The sequence below is a fragment of the Palaemon carinicauda genome, chromosome 11, assembly GCF_036898095.1.
Source record: "Palaemon carinicauda isolate YSFRI2023 chromosome 11, ASM3689809v2, whole genome shotgun sequence".
NCBI classification, from domain to species: Eukaryota; Metazoa; Arthropoda; class Malacostraca; order Decapoda; family Palaemonidae; genus Palaemon; species Palaemon carinicauda.
The window spans coordinates 85,364,435-85,382,932 of NC_090735.1; the positions used below are offsets into that span (position 1 = coordinate 85,364,435).

The 18,498-nt window shown below is 32.2% G+C and overlaps 1 protein-coding gene across 7 annotated transcripts in view; it reads left to right on the plus strand.

Moving 5' to 3' along the window:
• Positions 1 to 18,498, plus strand: part of LOC137650081 (venom allergen 5.01-like) — a 613,638-nt gene that overhangs the window by 540,466 nt on the left and 54,674 nt on the right. For all 7 annotated transcript variants that reach the window (XM_068383159.1, XM_068383153.1, XM_068383154.1 and 4 more), the window contains one exon: positions 14,782 to 14,960. In XM_068383159.1, coding sequence (XP_068239260.1) covers positions 14,782 to 14,960 — 179 coding nt within the window. The remainder of the gene's footprint in view (positions 1 to 14,781; positions 14,961 to 18,498) is intronic.

Consider the following 18,498-nt stretch of genomic DNA (forward strand, 5'->3'; position numbering starts at 1 on the left):
CAGACCAAAGCGAAGGTGGGTGGACTGTATCAAGGATGACCTTCGATCAAAGGGGTTAACCGGTGATGAGGTGTGGGACAGAGGTAGATGGTGAAAGCTGACCAGAAACATCGACCCCACATAGAAGTGGGAAAAGATGTAGACAAAGAAGAAGAAGAAGAGATATATATATATATATATATATATATATATATATATATATATATATATATATATATATATATATATATATATATATATATATATATATATATATATATATATATATATATATATATATATATATATATATATATATATATATATATATATATATATATATATATATACGATTAGGACATTCTCCTATTCTAAATCAAAGCCGATATAATAATTATTGCTACTTACCTACTTTATCTGTTGAATCGGGGATGAACCCCTTGTTCAGAAAACTTCCGCAACATACATCTTCATTGAAGGCTCATCAGGGAAACTTTGAACACCTCTACATATATTGCATCCTTCACCACTATCTTGCCAGCACTACATTCCTTGGCCTCTATATTTACACCATGTACATTTTTTGAAGGATTCATCTGATTAGCTGCAGACTTTAATTCTTTTACTCACATTCACATTCGCACTGATTTTCATACAGGATGGTTAGCTCAACAATCCCTTCATATATAATCACCTTGGTTTCCTCGGTAAGTCTTTTGCCAGTCTTCTTTTTCTCATCTTATCTTCACCCAGTATACTTAGTTCTAAGTATCTATGCAAATCAATCAGTTCCATTTAACACTGCCCGTATTAACATTCATTGCTCCATTTTTGGGGGGTTTCCATTTATCCTAATAGCCTTAATCTATCTTGTATCTTGTATTCAATCTTAAGTGCAAAAACTCTCAAACTCGTACACTAGTTTCTGCAATTAATCTTTAATATCCCTACCTACTACTGACAGCATCATTGTGGATGATTGATTATTTATTCTTTTTGTTGGTTTGCAAAATTCATTCACAGTGTAGGAGAAGGAGAGGTCGCAAACGAACCAGGTACTTTGTATAACGATTGCTTGTAACAACCTCGACTGTTGGAATATTTGAAAGTACGGTATGTTGTTTACATTTTTTAATAGATAAGTTATGACGGTAGTGAAAATCTTGAGGGATTGTATATATATATATATATATATATATATATATATATATATATATATATATATATATATATATATATATATATATATATATGTATGTATAAATATATATATATATATATATATATATATATATATATATATATATATATATATATATATATATATATATGAAAGAACATTACCTAAGCCCTTATTCATATCATGTATGATCAAATGACACTCTCAAATAGATTATGTAAGACTTCGTAACAATATTTCGGGAAATAAAAAGTTAATTCTTAGAAATAACGTAAATTTACATATAATAACTTAAATAAAGAATTCAATGAAATTCACGACAGAAGTCTTACGTAATTTACATATAAATCTTAAATCTACACAAGAGCAGCAACTGTATTTATTCTACAATAGACCAGCTTCGTAAGAATATATATATATATATATATATATATATATATATATATATATATATATATATATATATATATATATATATATATATATATATATATATATATATATATATATATATAAGCAATAGACCAGCTTCGTAAGAATATATATATATATATATATATATATATATATATATATATATATATATATATATATATATATATATATATATATGTATATATATATATATATATATATATATATATATGTATATATATATATATATATATATATATATATGTATATATATATATATATATATATATATATATATATATATATATATATATATATATATACATATATATATATATATATATATATATACATATATATATATATATATATATATATATATATATATATTCTTACGAAGCAGGTCTATTGCTTATATATATATATATATATATATATATATATATATATATATATATATATATATATATATATATATATATATATATATATATATGTATGTATTCTTACGAAGCTGGTCTATTGCTTATATATATACATATATATATATATATATATATATATATATATATATATATATATATATATATATATATATATATATATATATTCTTACGAAGCTGGTCTATTGTAGAATAAATACAGTTGCTCCTCTTATGTAGATTTATGATTTAAATGTAAATTATGTAAGACTTCTGTCGTGAATTTCATCGTATTCTTTATTCAAGTTATTATATGTAAATTTACGTTATTTCTAAGAATTAACTTTTTTTTCCCGAAATATTGTTACGAAGTCTTACATAATCTATTTGAGAGTGTCATTTGATCATACATGATATGAATAAGGGCTTAGGTAATGTTCTTTCATATTTTATGAGATATTGCTTCATATTTGAGAGAGAATGCTCAGTAACATGTGCTATGGAAAATTCTATACACATGCTTTGGAAATTTTGCGAAGGACCTAGTGATAGGATGTTATCTTTTTTTTTTATTTCGGGGATAAAGCGCGGGCAGACCTAGCTGACCGAGAGAGCCGTATGACGTGGCGTGAGTAGCGTTCGGGAGAGCGATACTTGGTAACTCTGACACGCCTTTTGCTGGCCCCACCACGCTTCCCAGTTCATTGGGAAGTTTCTGGAAGCAGTTAGGTTTTATATAAAAGGCGAACACTAAGGTTACAGAGATAGAGATAAAGATTACCAGCCTTAAGGTTGTCATCTCCTCACCTCTCTCACTCTCACACACAACCCAGTGTATTATTTTTGAAAGTGTTCAGTACATATAGTGTGTCCTCTCCTAAGTGACTCTGTGCCCCAAAGCAAATCGTGTGTCGCAAAGATAGGTAAGACGAAACGGTGATTTTTAATTCATTGTATAAGAGTAAGTATTGGCATTTTGTAAAGTTTAGTAAACGCCCTGTAGAGATGTTAGATTTTGTATCAAGATCTGGTTATATATTTTCATCAAGTATCAAACTTGAATATTGTATTATTCAGATTTAATTTCAAGCTTTTGTTTAATTTACATTGCATTATTTCATTTGTCTTAGTCTAAGGTTTATTCGGATTTGATACTTCAAGTCAAGTTCCTATATAATTTTCAGATTGTATAATTTTTGTCTTTTTCTAAGTTTTCTTCACACTTAATAATTCAAGGGATTTATTTTGTTATTATATACATTCTTTTCAAATTGTTGTAATCTATATAGAATATATTTATTTTTGTAAAGAGTGTATCATTCCAATCACCATTGTTTAGAATCAGATTCCGCTTGTATCTTGTTAATAACCACGGTAAGTTTTAAATAATACTGAAGAGTAATTACCCAGTTTAGTTTTGAGTGTTCTTAAGAGAACTTTAGATATTCAGTGTTTTATATATTGCTGTCTGGGAGTTAATTAACTGTCTCAAAAAGTGTAACAATTTTAATGTAAAAGCAAACAAGTAAGTTTGGAATTCGAGAAGTTGATTAACTTGCCAGTTGTAGTATATATAATATTATATGTTTGGTTCCCAGTCACAATCCATAGTATAATATACTTTTAGTGCCCAGACCAAGGAGCCATAATCGTATATATATATATATATATATATATATATATATATATATATATATATATATATATATATATATATATATATATATATATATATATATATATATATATATATATATATATATATATATATATATATATATATATATATATATATATATATATATATATATATATATATATATATATATATATATATATATATATATATATATATATATATATATATATACATATATATATATATATATATATATATATATATATATATATATATATATATATATATATATATATATATATATATATATATATTATTACAACTAGCGAATTACATATATTCTCGAGTTCCAAACCTCACGTGCTTTATATTACATGATGTGATACACAATAGAAATCCTCTGAGCTCTGAGAATAATATGCAACTCCCAGAAAACAATATATATATATATATATATATATATATATATATATATATATATATATATATATATATATATATATATATATATATATATGAACACTGAATATCTATAGGTCTCTTTACACTCAAAACAAAACTAGGTGATTAATTTACTTTTAATAGGAACTATTCTTAAATCAACCTCTTACTTCGGTTATTAGTCAGGCGATACGTGCGAAGCACTGGAATAAGTATTGATGATCGAAATAATACACACTGAAAAAAAAAAGAATATTTTATAGAAAGAAAATAATTTAAAAAAATAACCTTAAAAATAAATCACTTGAAATATTAAATCTCAACTAGACCTTAGACTAAGACAGAATTATACTTTGAAAAAAATTAAACAATCTCTTGTTTCACTTGAAATTAATTTGTGAAAATATCTAATTTTAACAATTAATGAAAAAAAGTTGACACTTTAACACCATATAAAATAAATCAAAATTACATTTACATATACGTGACTGTTACTCTTAAGTCCTTAGGCTCACACATGGTTACCAAACAGTTAAGCAAAAATAAATACACATCACTTTCTAACCTAATCACAGAAAGCCAGTCACAAAACCAATTAATTTTTACAGTATCACTGTACTCACATATACATGGCACTTCTTACAACTTTAACCACAGGAATTCCAATGTTTGAACAAACATTATTCACATTTGACAGAAAACACCATGCACGTTTGAGAAGAAACACTATGCACATTGGAGAGAGGACACGTAGTGGCTGGATAGATCCTGGTGAGAGGACTGTCGGATGATGGCGGTTTCTGAGGGTCAGGCTGGATCTCTCTGTTTCCTATGCATTGCTAGGCTCTTATATATCAACCTAATTCACTCTAGAAACTTCTAGTAAATCATTCTCGTAGCATGGGGGCATGGCTTTAGCGGCGTAAGGTTGCCAACTTAGCATTTTGAAGTAGGGTACTATCGCTACATAGTGAGTCAACTCACTCGGCTAACTCCGCCCACTTCCTCTCGCAACATTAAAAAGAAAATAAACTTTAGTCTAGAATCTTCATGCAACTTCCAACCTCGTGGAAACATGAGGCAATCCCTAGTGTGTGTGTCATACATTCTTCTTAACAAGTTACATAAGACTTCGTAATAAAACTATGCAAAATGAAAATTTAATTCTTTAAAATAATGTAAATTTACATATACAGAGCTGAATGAAAATATAACTAAATGGATGACGAAAGTTTTACGTAATTTACATACATTAACTTAATCCTACATGAGTGGGACCCACCTTCCGAGCTGGCTATACAACTCTTAAAGACACAAATAAAATATGTGAATAAAAATATTCTACTTCCATGTAGACCAGCTTTGTAAGAATATAGATTTGTATTTTGGATTTATTTATTTACTATCAACTTCGGAAGAGTAGTCTACGTAGGAAAAGGAAAAGGAAAAGTATCAGAAAAGACCAAAACTCTAATAAAGAAAAGATTGGAAATGAAAATAAAATCCAAAAGAGATGGAATAGAATTATCAGAAAAATCCAGAACAGTAAACAAACTAAAATCCTAGACATTCGTAAACACACTCAGACCAAAATTGTGGAGACATTAAAGAAAGAAGCATAAGATTAATGAAAAGAAGACTTTGAAGAGGACGCTAACAGATGTTTACTTCAAAGGATGCAAATGGAAATATTATCAGCAAAAGAGATGGAGTGATAAAAATTGTAGAGAATTTCTTTACACTGCTGTATAATAATGATATAGAAAATATCCTTGCCAATAGAAATAATGAAACACCTGAGCTGGTACCAAACGTTACAGTAGAAGTAAAGAATACATTAAAAGGCATGAGAAGACGCTAACCAGCAGGAGAAGATGGCCTAACAATTGGTGTAATAATAGATAGAGGAGATTTCATAGTAGTAATACTCACACAAAATGTCTACAAGAATGCTTCTATACCTACAGCTTGGAAAACTTTATCATAATAATGTACTAATTCACACACAAAAAAAGAAAGACATAAAAGACCTGAAAAAATTATCGCCCAATAAGTTTACTCGCAGTAATATATAAAATATTTACAATGATCATACAAGGCTGAATAGAAAGACAGTTAGACCTTAATCAGCCAAGAGAGCAGGCAGGATTTAGAAGCGGGTATTAAACAACTGACCATTGTTATGTAATTAGCCAGTTAATAGAAAAATCACCAGAGTATGACAAACCAATATGAGTAACCTTTTAATTCAGGTAAAACCTCAGGAGTAATGAAAGTCTTTCAAAGACAAGGAATAGATCCTATAATTACATTAAGATAGTGAGAAAATTCCATTTGAGAAAGAATTAGACAGGAAAACTTCATCTCTCATAAATCATTCAAAGTATACCTAAAAGTTTTTAAGAATTTACATTGGGAAAATGTAGGAATAAATATTAGTGGGGAATACTTTGATAACTTAGGATTTACAGATGACATAGTCTTGTTTAGTGAATCATGGGAGGAATTGCAAAAGATGATAGAATATTTGAATAACGAAAGCAGATTTTTAGGAATGGTAATGAATATGAGTAAAATCAAGATGATATTCAATGAAAATGCAGAGACAATAAATAAGAGTTATGAACGAACCTCAAGAAATTGTTAAAGAATATACGTACTTAGGAAAGACAGTAAGTGTTTCCCAGGACATAAGGCCGAAATTAAAGGAAGGATAAGTACGGGATGAGGAGCTTTTGGTAAACACAATGAGATTATGAAAAGTAAAATGCCACTTCCTCTTAAAAGAAAAGTATTTAATCTGATGGTCCTACCAGTTTTAACTTATGCATCAGAAACTTGGAGCCTTACTGAAGCCTTAAAACATAAGCTAGCTGCAACTCAAAGAGCTATGGAAAGAATAATAATGGAAATAACACTAAAAGACATAAAAAGAGTAACATGCATACGAGAACAAACTGAAGTAGAGGATATTCTAGCAACACGTAAGAAAAGGAAATGGACGTGGGTAGGACAAATGAAAATGACAGATAATAGATGGACATTGAGAATAACAGAAGGGGTCCCTAGAGATTGCAAAGGAAGCAGGGAAAGGAAGAGAAAACAATGGATTAACGAGTTAAAAAAAAAATTACGAATATAGACAGGCATAGAAAGACCATAAGCAGATGAGAGTGGAAGGACATGTCTGAGGCACTATAATGAGGATGGTGATGATGATGATGATGATTTATCATTGCTTGACATGTTTGTGAATGATAGAATCGGTTTATTATTCATTTCTTATCACTGTGAGATGGTTTAGTTAGGGTGGAGCATTCGCGAATGTTTTTTTTTTTTTTTATATTTATTTACTTTAGACCGTAATTCCTCCTGAGGAAATCTTGATATTACATGCTGATAGAATACGGATGCCCCTGCATATATAGGGGCATTGAATGGACTGATCCTAGAGAATTGCCATGTGGTTGTTAATGACTCGGCCTGGAAAGGAATTTACTCATTATCGAGTGACTATGATTATGATGACGACAACGAATAAGCCCGGAATCAAACTAGTTTTTTATATTAAAAAAGTAATTGAATGCTACGTGTATATATATATATATATATATATATATATATATATATATATATATATATATATATATATATATGTGTGTGTGTGTGTGTGTGTGTGTGTGTGTGTGTGTGTGTGTGTGTGTGTGTGTATAGTATTTGTATGTTAGATTATAAGACTGTGTTGGATATTTGACGAGTGTTAGATTAGTATTAAATTAAGATATGTAGTTTGAGGATTGAAGTAGTTTAAATATATATTCTTTCTGTCTAAGAGTCCAGTTGCCGATAAAGTAAGCGGAAATTTTGTGTTGTGGAACTAATGACAGTAAGATCAATTCAAGGATGTGGGGTTTGTTTTTTACATCCCGCCACATCATTTCCCGCACTATTCATATTTTTCTCAACTTACCCGTTTGCACCAACAGTACATCAACGACCTTCTTCTGATTCCCTGCATTACGTCTATTCATGAATACTGTATATCAATCAGCATCCTAATGGTGACTCAACACACCCTAGTCACGGTCTCAGACAGCTTTAACAAGAAACCTGTCTACATATTGCAACGCCTGTTTTCCTTCCATTGCCATCAACAAGTTATCTCTATAGCATACATTCTCCTCACCCTCTACATTGCTTCTCTGCTGATTCTATCTTTAGTCTTTTATAAGCCCAAGTATGCGATATGCAGAATTTTCCCCTTCACTTTCAAAGTTCTCAGAAAAAGAGGTTTTATACCAATCGCTTGATCCACGCACTCTTTTATGTCTGATCCTTATTGTCTTTTTTTTTTCTTTACGAATACCTGTTACCTGTTTTGCGATCTCATTTAATTTCCTACGACACAGTACTGAATACCTTAAGAAACTATATTTTTCTGTAATTCTTGCAGTTGTTATATCTTACAAAAACATGGATTATTACTCAATTCCTGTCACTACTATTCTACAGCAACTCCTTTTATCTCTTCCTTCTCCAACCATTTATTTTCTCTCCTTACATCGTCATAAATCAGTACCTCAGGTATTCTTAAATTAATACTTATCCTTTGACCTTTGGAGACATTCAACTCCGTTCCCTCGTATCCTAGACGTCAACTAATCGGCCAAACTAATCGGCCAAATGCTCACTGCATCGACACAAGATTGCATTCTCCTTCTATTATTATTATTATTATTATTATTATTATTATTATTATTATTATTATTATTATTATTGTTGTTGTTGTTCTTTAGTCTTGTGTTAGAGTTCTCTTGCTTGAGGGTACTCTTGGGCACACTGTTCTATCTTATATATATATATATATATATATATATATATATATATATATATATATATATATATATATATATATATATATATATATGTCCTCTTATTTTTTTGAAATGGTGTGTTGGGCAGGCTTAATATAATGGCCATGGATGCCTGGTGGCTTATCAAGAGGTTGTCTTTTCTTTATCTGATTCTTTTACTTTTCAAAACCATCCTTACTGTTCTCCCTTCAGTTGAAGTGGCTATCCTGAAGGGTATTTAACCTTGCATGGTGTATCAGCTCCTCCATGTTGACTAGTTTTTCTGACTGTTTTTTTTCTATAGTCTATGAGTTTGATCAATCACTTTATTTATATTTCTCTACATATTGTTCTTGTTATCATTCATGTTAATTTGGTTTTTAAGTATGATGTATCTTTTTTATCATCATTAATTCTTATGCTCTCTGGACACCTTGAGCAAAATCCAGGACCAGTTCGTCCTAGATTTCGTCAATGTCGTCTACTGTATTGCAATATTCGTGGTCTTCATGCAAATATTACTTCCGGACAGTATGATATTCTTTTGTGCTCTGAAACTTTGGTTTCTAATATGAGGCACTCATCTGAGCTCCTTTAACTGGTTTTAAAAAGCCAATAATGTTGAAACACAATGCCATCCCTAGGGCCAGGGGGATGGCGGTGTATATTAAGACTGCGTACCCTGCTTCTCATAAGTCCAGCTATGAATGCGGATGTCATGAGATTCAGGTAGTAAAAGTTTGTGGCAGACATAGCAACTTCTATTTGTGTTCGATTTACCAGAATCCTAACATGGATGATTCTATCTTCGATAGTCTTCTTACCATTATGGCTGATATACAAGAAGATGATAGAAAGGCCTCTTTTGTCTTTGATGGTGATTTCAATGCTCACCATAGGGAGTGATTAAATTCTGTTTCTCCTACCGATCGCTATGGCTTAAGAGCTTTAGACTTTGCCTCTGAATCAGGCTGTAAGCAAATCATAAGTGAAGCTACTCACAGGTCTGATAACTGCTTGGACCTCGTACACACCGACTCCCCTGGCATTGTAACAAGTAAGGTTGGTTCTCCAGTTGAGGACATCTGATCATGCCTTGATTTCATTAGTAGTGAAGACTGAGCAGCCTGTCCCTGGTGTATATTACTTATGTAAGATTTATATGAAATCTCAAGCAGACTGGAATGGGATTTTTCATGATCTTTTGGGCTTGAATTGGTCACAGTTGTATAGTAGTGTTGATCCTGTAGTCCCTTTGAATGAGAATCTAGTTTGCATAATTGATAGGCGTATCCCTTCTCGTGTACTAAGGTACCAAGTGAAGGACAAACCATGGTTCAATGATGATTGCTGACGTGCTTATTTGGAAAAGCAGGAGGCCTATCATCTTTGGAAGGGTAACAGATCAGATTAGACCTGGAATAACTATGCTCAGCTTAGACCTTTAGCTCAGAAAGATCATGCTTCAACTGAAAAATAATACAATTTAACCATTAAATAAACCCTTTCTGGTACAACCCAGGAGTATAAGTGGTGGACTACCCTTAAATCTGCACTTTTTGGTGTAGATGCAAAAGTTCCTCCTTTACTTAGACCAGATGGTTCTGTCGCTCACTGTCCAAAGGAAAAGGCAAGCCTTTTGGCAGATGTGTTTGACAGCAAGCAGAATAATGAGAAACTCCAACTTCCTCATTCCTGTTTTCCCGAAGCTAAACTAACTAGTTTAGCTTTTCAATCTCGTGGAATTAAAGCTCTGTTGATGAACCTTGATGCTTATGGAGGTGTATATCCAAATGCTATTTTTCCTTTGTTTTTTATAAAGACTGCAGATTCCTTAGCTCCAAAGTTATCTATTATTTTGTGCAATTTAGCAAGAAGAGGAGCTTTTAACACTTGTTGGAGAATTGGTAATGTTACTCCACTATATAAATGTGTTTGTGGTAGCTCAAGTCCAACTGATTACCGCCCAATTTCCCTAACTCCCATATTATCTAAAGTTTTTGAACGTCTTTTGGCAAAACGTCTTAAGGCTGATTCACATGACCCGTTTTCTTTCCAACAGGCAAGCCGGTGGCTAAACGCTGCCGAAATGTTGTAAATTCACACGAGACGTTCCCTGCCCGTTTATCCCGGCGCAGTTTTCATTGTTTACTTAGAATCTGTCACGTGAGTATCATGGGAGATAATTCTCTCAGCATTAGAAATTTGGCGACATTTGCTCTTCTACTAGAAGAGGAGGAGAAAGATAGATTCCAACAAAAAAAAGGAAAGGATATTGGTACATCAGTCATTAAAGAAAAAAAAAGCGGGAGGGAGAGTTCTGGACACTGTATAAAGAACAGGCAGATGATGAAGTGAAAATTTTTCAAAGTTTCAGAATGTCAGAAGCAAAGTTTATCTGTTTGCTACAAAAGATGTAAATAGGCCTACCCAAGAACAATACAAATTACCAAGAAGCCATATCTTAAGGTAAAAAATTGCAAACAATGAAAGAATTTCATTAAGGTAATTGATTCACAATAAAGAAGAAGCTTAATTAAAACAAAAAGTTGCCCTTATTCTAATCTCTGAAAACAAATTTCCTTACTTCGCAAAAGAAAAAATTTCATCATGCCAAACAATTCCTCAATTAACTTTTCATCCATGGTGTCAACTGTCAACAATGAACTAACCGTACACTCTATCTCTATGACTATGAGGAAAAGTCGATGTTGCAGGCCACAAAACCAACGAGTACGATACAGGTCCTCCTTCAAATGTAGCATCATCCACCCGCTGTTTGGGTGGCTAACGGCCGTTAAACCGGCCGTGGTTTCTTGGGAAGAAAGCCAAGCTGACTCGGACGGCTGACGACCGAGGGCCGCCGTCATCCTGACGGGTCGTGTGAATACACGCAAGAAAGCTGGACGCCGCTTAAATGGCAGACTGCCTGTCGGAAAGAAAATGGGTCATGTGAATCGGCCTTTGATAGGTTTTCAGAAGGTAATCATCTGTTCCCTAGTTTGCAATTTGGTTTTCCTAAAGACCTTGGAGCATGTGATGTCCTTCTTAGAATCTCGATGCTGTACAGAAATCCCTTGAATGTGATCAGGAAGTTTGTATGATTGGCCTTGATTTTAGTGCTGCCTTTGACCGTGTTAATCATGAGGCCATTGCTTTCAAACTCAAACAGTTGGGAGTGGGTGGGTCATTTCTTAGCATCATTATTGAATTTTTAAGTAAGAGATCGCAAAGAGTTGTTGCTGATAGGCACCATAGTGAGTAGGCCTATAGGAATGTGATATCTGGTGTTCTACAGGGTAGTGTTCTTGGCCCATTACTTTTCATACTATACTGTATACACATGACATGTGGTTTGGTCTAGAAACCAAGTATGTTGCATATGCAGATGATGCTACTCTCTTTGCATCAATTCCATCTCCTGAATGTAGATCTGTGGTTGCTGTATCCCTTAATAGAGATCTAGCTAAAATTAGTGCATGGTGCATATTATGGGGTATGAAGTTGAATCCTAACAAAACTCAAAGTGTGATTGTAAGTAGGTCAAGGACAGTGGCTCCTCAACATCCGGATCTCAGCATTGATAATGTTTCTTTAACTTTGTATGACTTTTAAAATTTTAGATGTGATTCTCAACAGCAAATTTACTTTTGAGAAACACTAGGTCTGTGTCTTCTTCAATTGCATAAAAAAATTGGCTTATTGAAAAAGTCTTTCAAGATTTTTGGAGATCAATCTATTCTCAAGAAGTATTTTAATTCTTTCATTTTACCTTGTTTCGAGTATTATTCTCCTGTGTGGTCTTCGGCTGCTGATTCTCGTCTGATATAGTTGGACAGGAACTTAAGTTCTATTAAATTTCTTATTCCTGATCTAGATATTAATCTCTGATACCGTCATTCAATTGGTTCATTATGCAGGTTGCATAAGATTATTTATAATTCTAACCATCCTTTACATTCAGACTTCCCAGACAGTTCCATCCTGTTCGTAATACTAGGTATACAGTTAATTCTAATAGTCAGGCATTCTCCATCATGAGGCTCAATACTACACAGTACTCTAGAAATTTTATTCCAGCTGTGACCAAGTTGTGGAATGATCTTACTAATTGGGTAGTTGAATCAGTAGAACATCAAAAGTTCAAACTCGCAGCAAATGTTTTTATATTGAACAGGCTTGCATAAGTCCTTTTATAGTTTATAAATCAAATATCTGTTTTAATGTTGTTAATGTTTTCAAAATATTTAATTCTAATTTTCATTATTTCTTATACCGTTTATTTATTTCCTTATTTCCTTTCCTCACTGGGCTATTTTTCCTTGTTGGAGCCCTTGGGCTTATAACATCTTGCTTTTCCAAGTAGGGTTGTAGCTTAGATAATAATAATAATAATAATAATAATAATAATAATAATAATAGTAGTAGTAGTAGTAGTAGTAGTAGTAGTAGTAGTAGTAGTAGTAGTAGTAGTAGTAGTATAATAACTCATAATAGTCTAAGGATAGAAGAACAAATCCCCATTACTATATCAGTAAAATGTACAAATTAGAATACTAAGAGAACTTTTGAGAACCTGCTCAATTCTCCTTTTCAATCTTTGAACAGGAGAATTGAGTAGGTTCCCGCTTGATATTATTATTCAATCATTCTTATTAGTATCCTTATCAATACTGCAATTATTAGAATAATATAATAATATATATATATATATATATATATATATATATATATATATATATATATATATATATATATATATATGTGTGTGTGTGTGTGTGTGTGTGTGTGTGTGTGTGTGTGTGTGTGTACGTATAGTATTTATGTATGTATATATATATTATTATATATAAATATATATTCAACATTACCCCATTTCCATAACAAGGGACTTACTTCAGAGAAAACAAAATGCCCAATAATTAATTTATATAGAGATATTTATCTAGATCATATAGGGTGTATATGTTAATGCACGACACCTTTCCCTATTTGTCTAATAGTATTGTCTAAGAATATTTTACTGTTCCATCCATTTTATCTCCTAATTAGTTACCAGAAAGAAATCTTTGTCATCGCAAAATAATCTTATTTCCAACCAATAATCCAGAGATCAAATAAAGATAATTTTCTTTCACATCACATGTGGTATCCATTTTGGGGAAACATGGTTCTATATCCTTCTTTTAATGTAGTGATAGCCATATATGGTGCAGTTAGTTCTATAGCCTATAATTGTTACCATGGAATTAAATTCCCAGAAAGAAGCTTCAAATTAATGTTTATTCACATTATTTCAAAGTTCGGGTTTGTAATATAGTATTGATTGCATTTGTACGCAAACCGTGACTCAGTTGCATTCCCTTGTACATGATTTCTTCTCAATTTGAAGCGCGTACGTATACACGCAAAATTCTATTGGTTTATGTGTACACCTGTGGTGTATCGCACCAACTATGTGAAAAAATGACGGTAGTACTCTCTTTCCGACTGAAGTCCACAAAAAATAGAAGGTTAAAGCCACCTGGATCCAGCATGCAGTTGGATAACAAAATTACATATACTTCTGTGTGCATGGATAGGCTGTAGCATTGCAGCTCTTTATTAATATATTATTTTTTATTTGTCTTGAGCAAACTTGCTTCGTTGATAATTTTTTCTCCCTTACCTTCCTTAGTTCAGAAGACTTAGGGTTAGGACTTCACCTAGTTGCGTCACCTCAGATTCTTCTAGTGTTTATTTCTGGGTTTTTTTTTCTAATTCAACTTCTTGACATTTTTCTATTTTCTTTTCAATATTATCTTCGATGATTAAGATTTTCCTCACTAACGTATTTCCTTTCTCCCTTAACAGAACGATTTACGGTCGGCCAAAACGTTGCAGCGACCTGGACTTTCGACCGAGATGTAGGTGACACTCCGGACTTTGCTAAGCAGATCGAGGCCTGGTTCGATGAGGTCAATCAGTATGGCTTCCAGAAAGGCAACGTCGACCCCTTCCGGTTCAACAAAGCCACGGGCCACTATACTCAGGTAGGGGCATTGCATGTCTGTCACGATACAAACGATTCAGTCCTTCGTTCATGCTGCTTACATACGCATGTTTATAGTGAAACGTTCTTTCATTCAGTAGATTAATTAATCATGCTTGTCATTCATCGTTACTGGTTTAGGAAAGTAAAGGCGCTCTCATGGACGCATTTCCAATGATCTTTAAGGATCTTCATCCCAGAATTACTCAAGCATCCAGTTTCTTCTTCGCACCGCCAAAGATTGATATCTTTATTTGCATGGATAAGACTAGCAAATCAAATGGGTTCTCAACAGACAAGAGTCAGTAGGCTACACTATGGAAGCGTAATCAACTAGAGCTATAAGAATGTTTGCATAAGAAATTTTATGAATAAATTACTGTATCGCCCTTAATTACTTTTTTGAAAGACAATAATTGTCATCTATTACATAGGCTCATACAATGTAGTCATTGATATTATGTGGACATAAGTTTCTTGAAGCTTGATCTACAGAAAGCCAGCAATTGTACTATCAAGATAGGCTTCTAATTGACAAACTATTTTCGAAATTTTTAGTTTTAGGCAAATCACTCATTAAATCTATACTGACTGCTCCCCTAAATATGAAAAATAAATCTTATCTACTAGGAAAGATGCCCAATCGAGTCATTATTTATGCCATGGCATCACTTGAGGTTAAAAACAATCGATGTGTGATTGTGCCTTGTTTATTTAATAAGGGTGAAACGTTCATGCTAACGATAGTAACAACATCTGAGAAAGCTATATAAGTTTTAGTTTGTTTACATGATGCACATATATTGTATATACTGTATGCGTAGATCATGTTAAGTACATGATGTTTATGTAAATTATAGAATGGTGATGAGGGCCTCAAAACGAGAACTACCTTTTGATGTTTATGATTTTAATTAACCTATAAATCAGATAGAGAGCAGATGATGTCTAAATGCATTACATAGGGCTCATAAGAAATAAGAAGCTTCAAATGGTTAAAAAGATAGAGGCCCTAATGTCTAGCGAAATAGGAAATCATTGTATCATTACTAGCTGAGCTACAACCCCAATTGGAAAAGCAGGATGCTATAAGCCTAAGGGCTACAACAAGAAAAATAGTCTAGTGAGGAAAAGAAAGGAAACAGAATAGTGTGCCTGTGTGTACCTAGAATACCCATATAAAACAAGAGTAGCGCCAACCTCAAAACAGGTCGCCAATTTGTATCCAACAGCCAGTAGGGAAGCCCTTCGTACTGGCGGTTCAGCCTCTCTCTCTCTCTCTCTCTCTCTCTCTCTCTCTCTCTCTCTCTCTCTCTCTCTCTCTCTCTCTCTCTCTCTCTCTCTCTCACATCTACAAATTAAAGCTTTGAAGATGTATTATTGTAGAATGATTAATCCAGGTTTTAATAGAACTGCAGGTACCCTTCAAGTTGAAGAACCTTAGAGAGAATAAATTGAGAGATGAGAGAAACCCAGCTGGTAGAAAATGAATTCGCTCTCGATAGAATTGTCAAATGTTTCACACTTTTTGTTTACTGTGAGCATAATATATATGTCATGTATGGTTATTCATATATGATTTTGCGTTTATTGAACATGAATTCGTGTTTTCTGCATCTGCATACTCCATTTATTACCATTACTCTTCATTTGATTGTAGCCTAGCTTCTACACTATATATTTTTTCTCTATTACATATGCTATTAGAAGCAAAATTAGGCCTAATACAGTATTATAAGGACATGGCTGTATCTTTACTGCTTTTATGTCAATCGTCCCAAGTATCTTAATAACATATTAGTGGTCGAGTATGACATCGTTTTATCATAGTATTGGTTTCTAATAATAATTTATGGCTTCGCATGAGCACTTTGAAAAGGATGAGTTTGAAAATAAACGGGTTAATAAAAACCGAAAACTACGGTGGAATGAAATTCCAACCCTCTTTTCTCAATATAGCCTCTCTAAACGTAGGAAGTCTTCAGTTCAGTGAGACCTCCCTGAGGATTATGTCACGTGCGATCTTGCATATTGCAAAATTCAACAAAGCAATAGCATCTTTTGAGTACTAGAAAGTTTTGCAGTTGATGTACACGATAGTAGAATTATATAATTGCACTGGTCCTGCGGTATTCACTATAAATATGTTTTGTTATAAGATATACTAGTTTGTATATATATATATATATATATATATATATATATATATATATATATATATATATATATATATATATATATATATATATATATATATATATATATATATATATATATATGTATATATATATATATATATATATATATATATATATATATATATATATATATATATATATATATAGTGAGTTTATTTTTCATTATCTACTAATCTTTATAGCTTTAGTAATATATTTATATGCATTTTTTAATGTTGTGCAAATCCATATTTCTTGGGTAGTGCTATAGCCTCTGTCTTCCACTGCCTTGGGTTAGAGTTCTCTTACTTGAGGATACACTCGGGCACACTATTCAATCTAATTTCTCTTCCTCTTCTTTTGTTAAAGTTTATAGTTCATATAAGAAATATTTATTTTATTTTTCCTTGTTTCCTTTTCTCACTGGGCTATTTTCCCTATTGAGGCCCCTGGGCTTGTAGCATCCTGCTTTTCCAACTAGAGTTATAGTTTGGCAAGTAATAATAATAATAATAATAATAATAATAATAATAATAATAATAATAATAATAATAATAATAATAATATATGATTAAAATGTGATAAAATTTTGAAGATATGTTATAGTACGTAATATATGTGGCGAAGGTAAGATAAAGTTGTGGAACTTCTGGATAGTATTGAAATATGATGCGCTGATATTATGTGATATAGAAGTGAAGATCAGATATATGAGTGAACACGTGATATCGATTATGATATATTAGGGAAAAAAGGCAATTAAATGAGGAGACATTTGGTTTCCATTTGTTTTAAACGTGGGGAAAATATTCGTAATAAAAAGGAAATATATTGGAAAGAGGTGCACACAGGAATGGCAGGCTTTGAGAGAGAGAGAGAGAGAGAGAGAGAGAGAGAGAGAGAGAGAGAGAGAGAGAGAGAGAGAGAGAGAGAGAGGGGGGTATGAAGGAAAGTATTCCCAATAAAATTGAGAGAGATAAAGGATTACTTGGAAACCTAAAGATGTTACATGTTTTTTTTTTAGGTCTATTGGCACACTCATAAGCAGAACAGCACGGCATTGTGTACTATCACGTCACTAATTATATGTAAAACAGAAAGAAAGAGTGTGGACATAATAATGCGTCTTGCCGGCCACTGGCTACTGAGAGATTTGTTGGCTGGTAGCCTGCCACCCGTAAACAAAACAATTGTACAGTAACTCGTTCGGCGCTACTCTTCTTTATATAGGTACTTTAAATGTACCCTTAAGCCAGAGGACTCTAACCCAAGACAGTGGAGGACCATGGTATAAAGGCTATGGTACTACCCAAGACTAGAGAACAACGGTTTGATTTTGGAGTGTCCATCTAGAAAACTGCT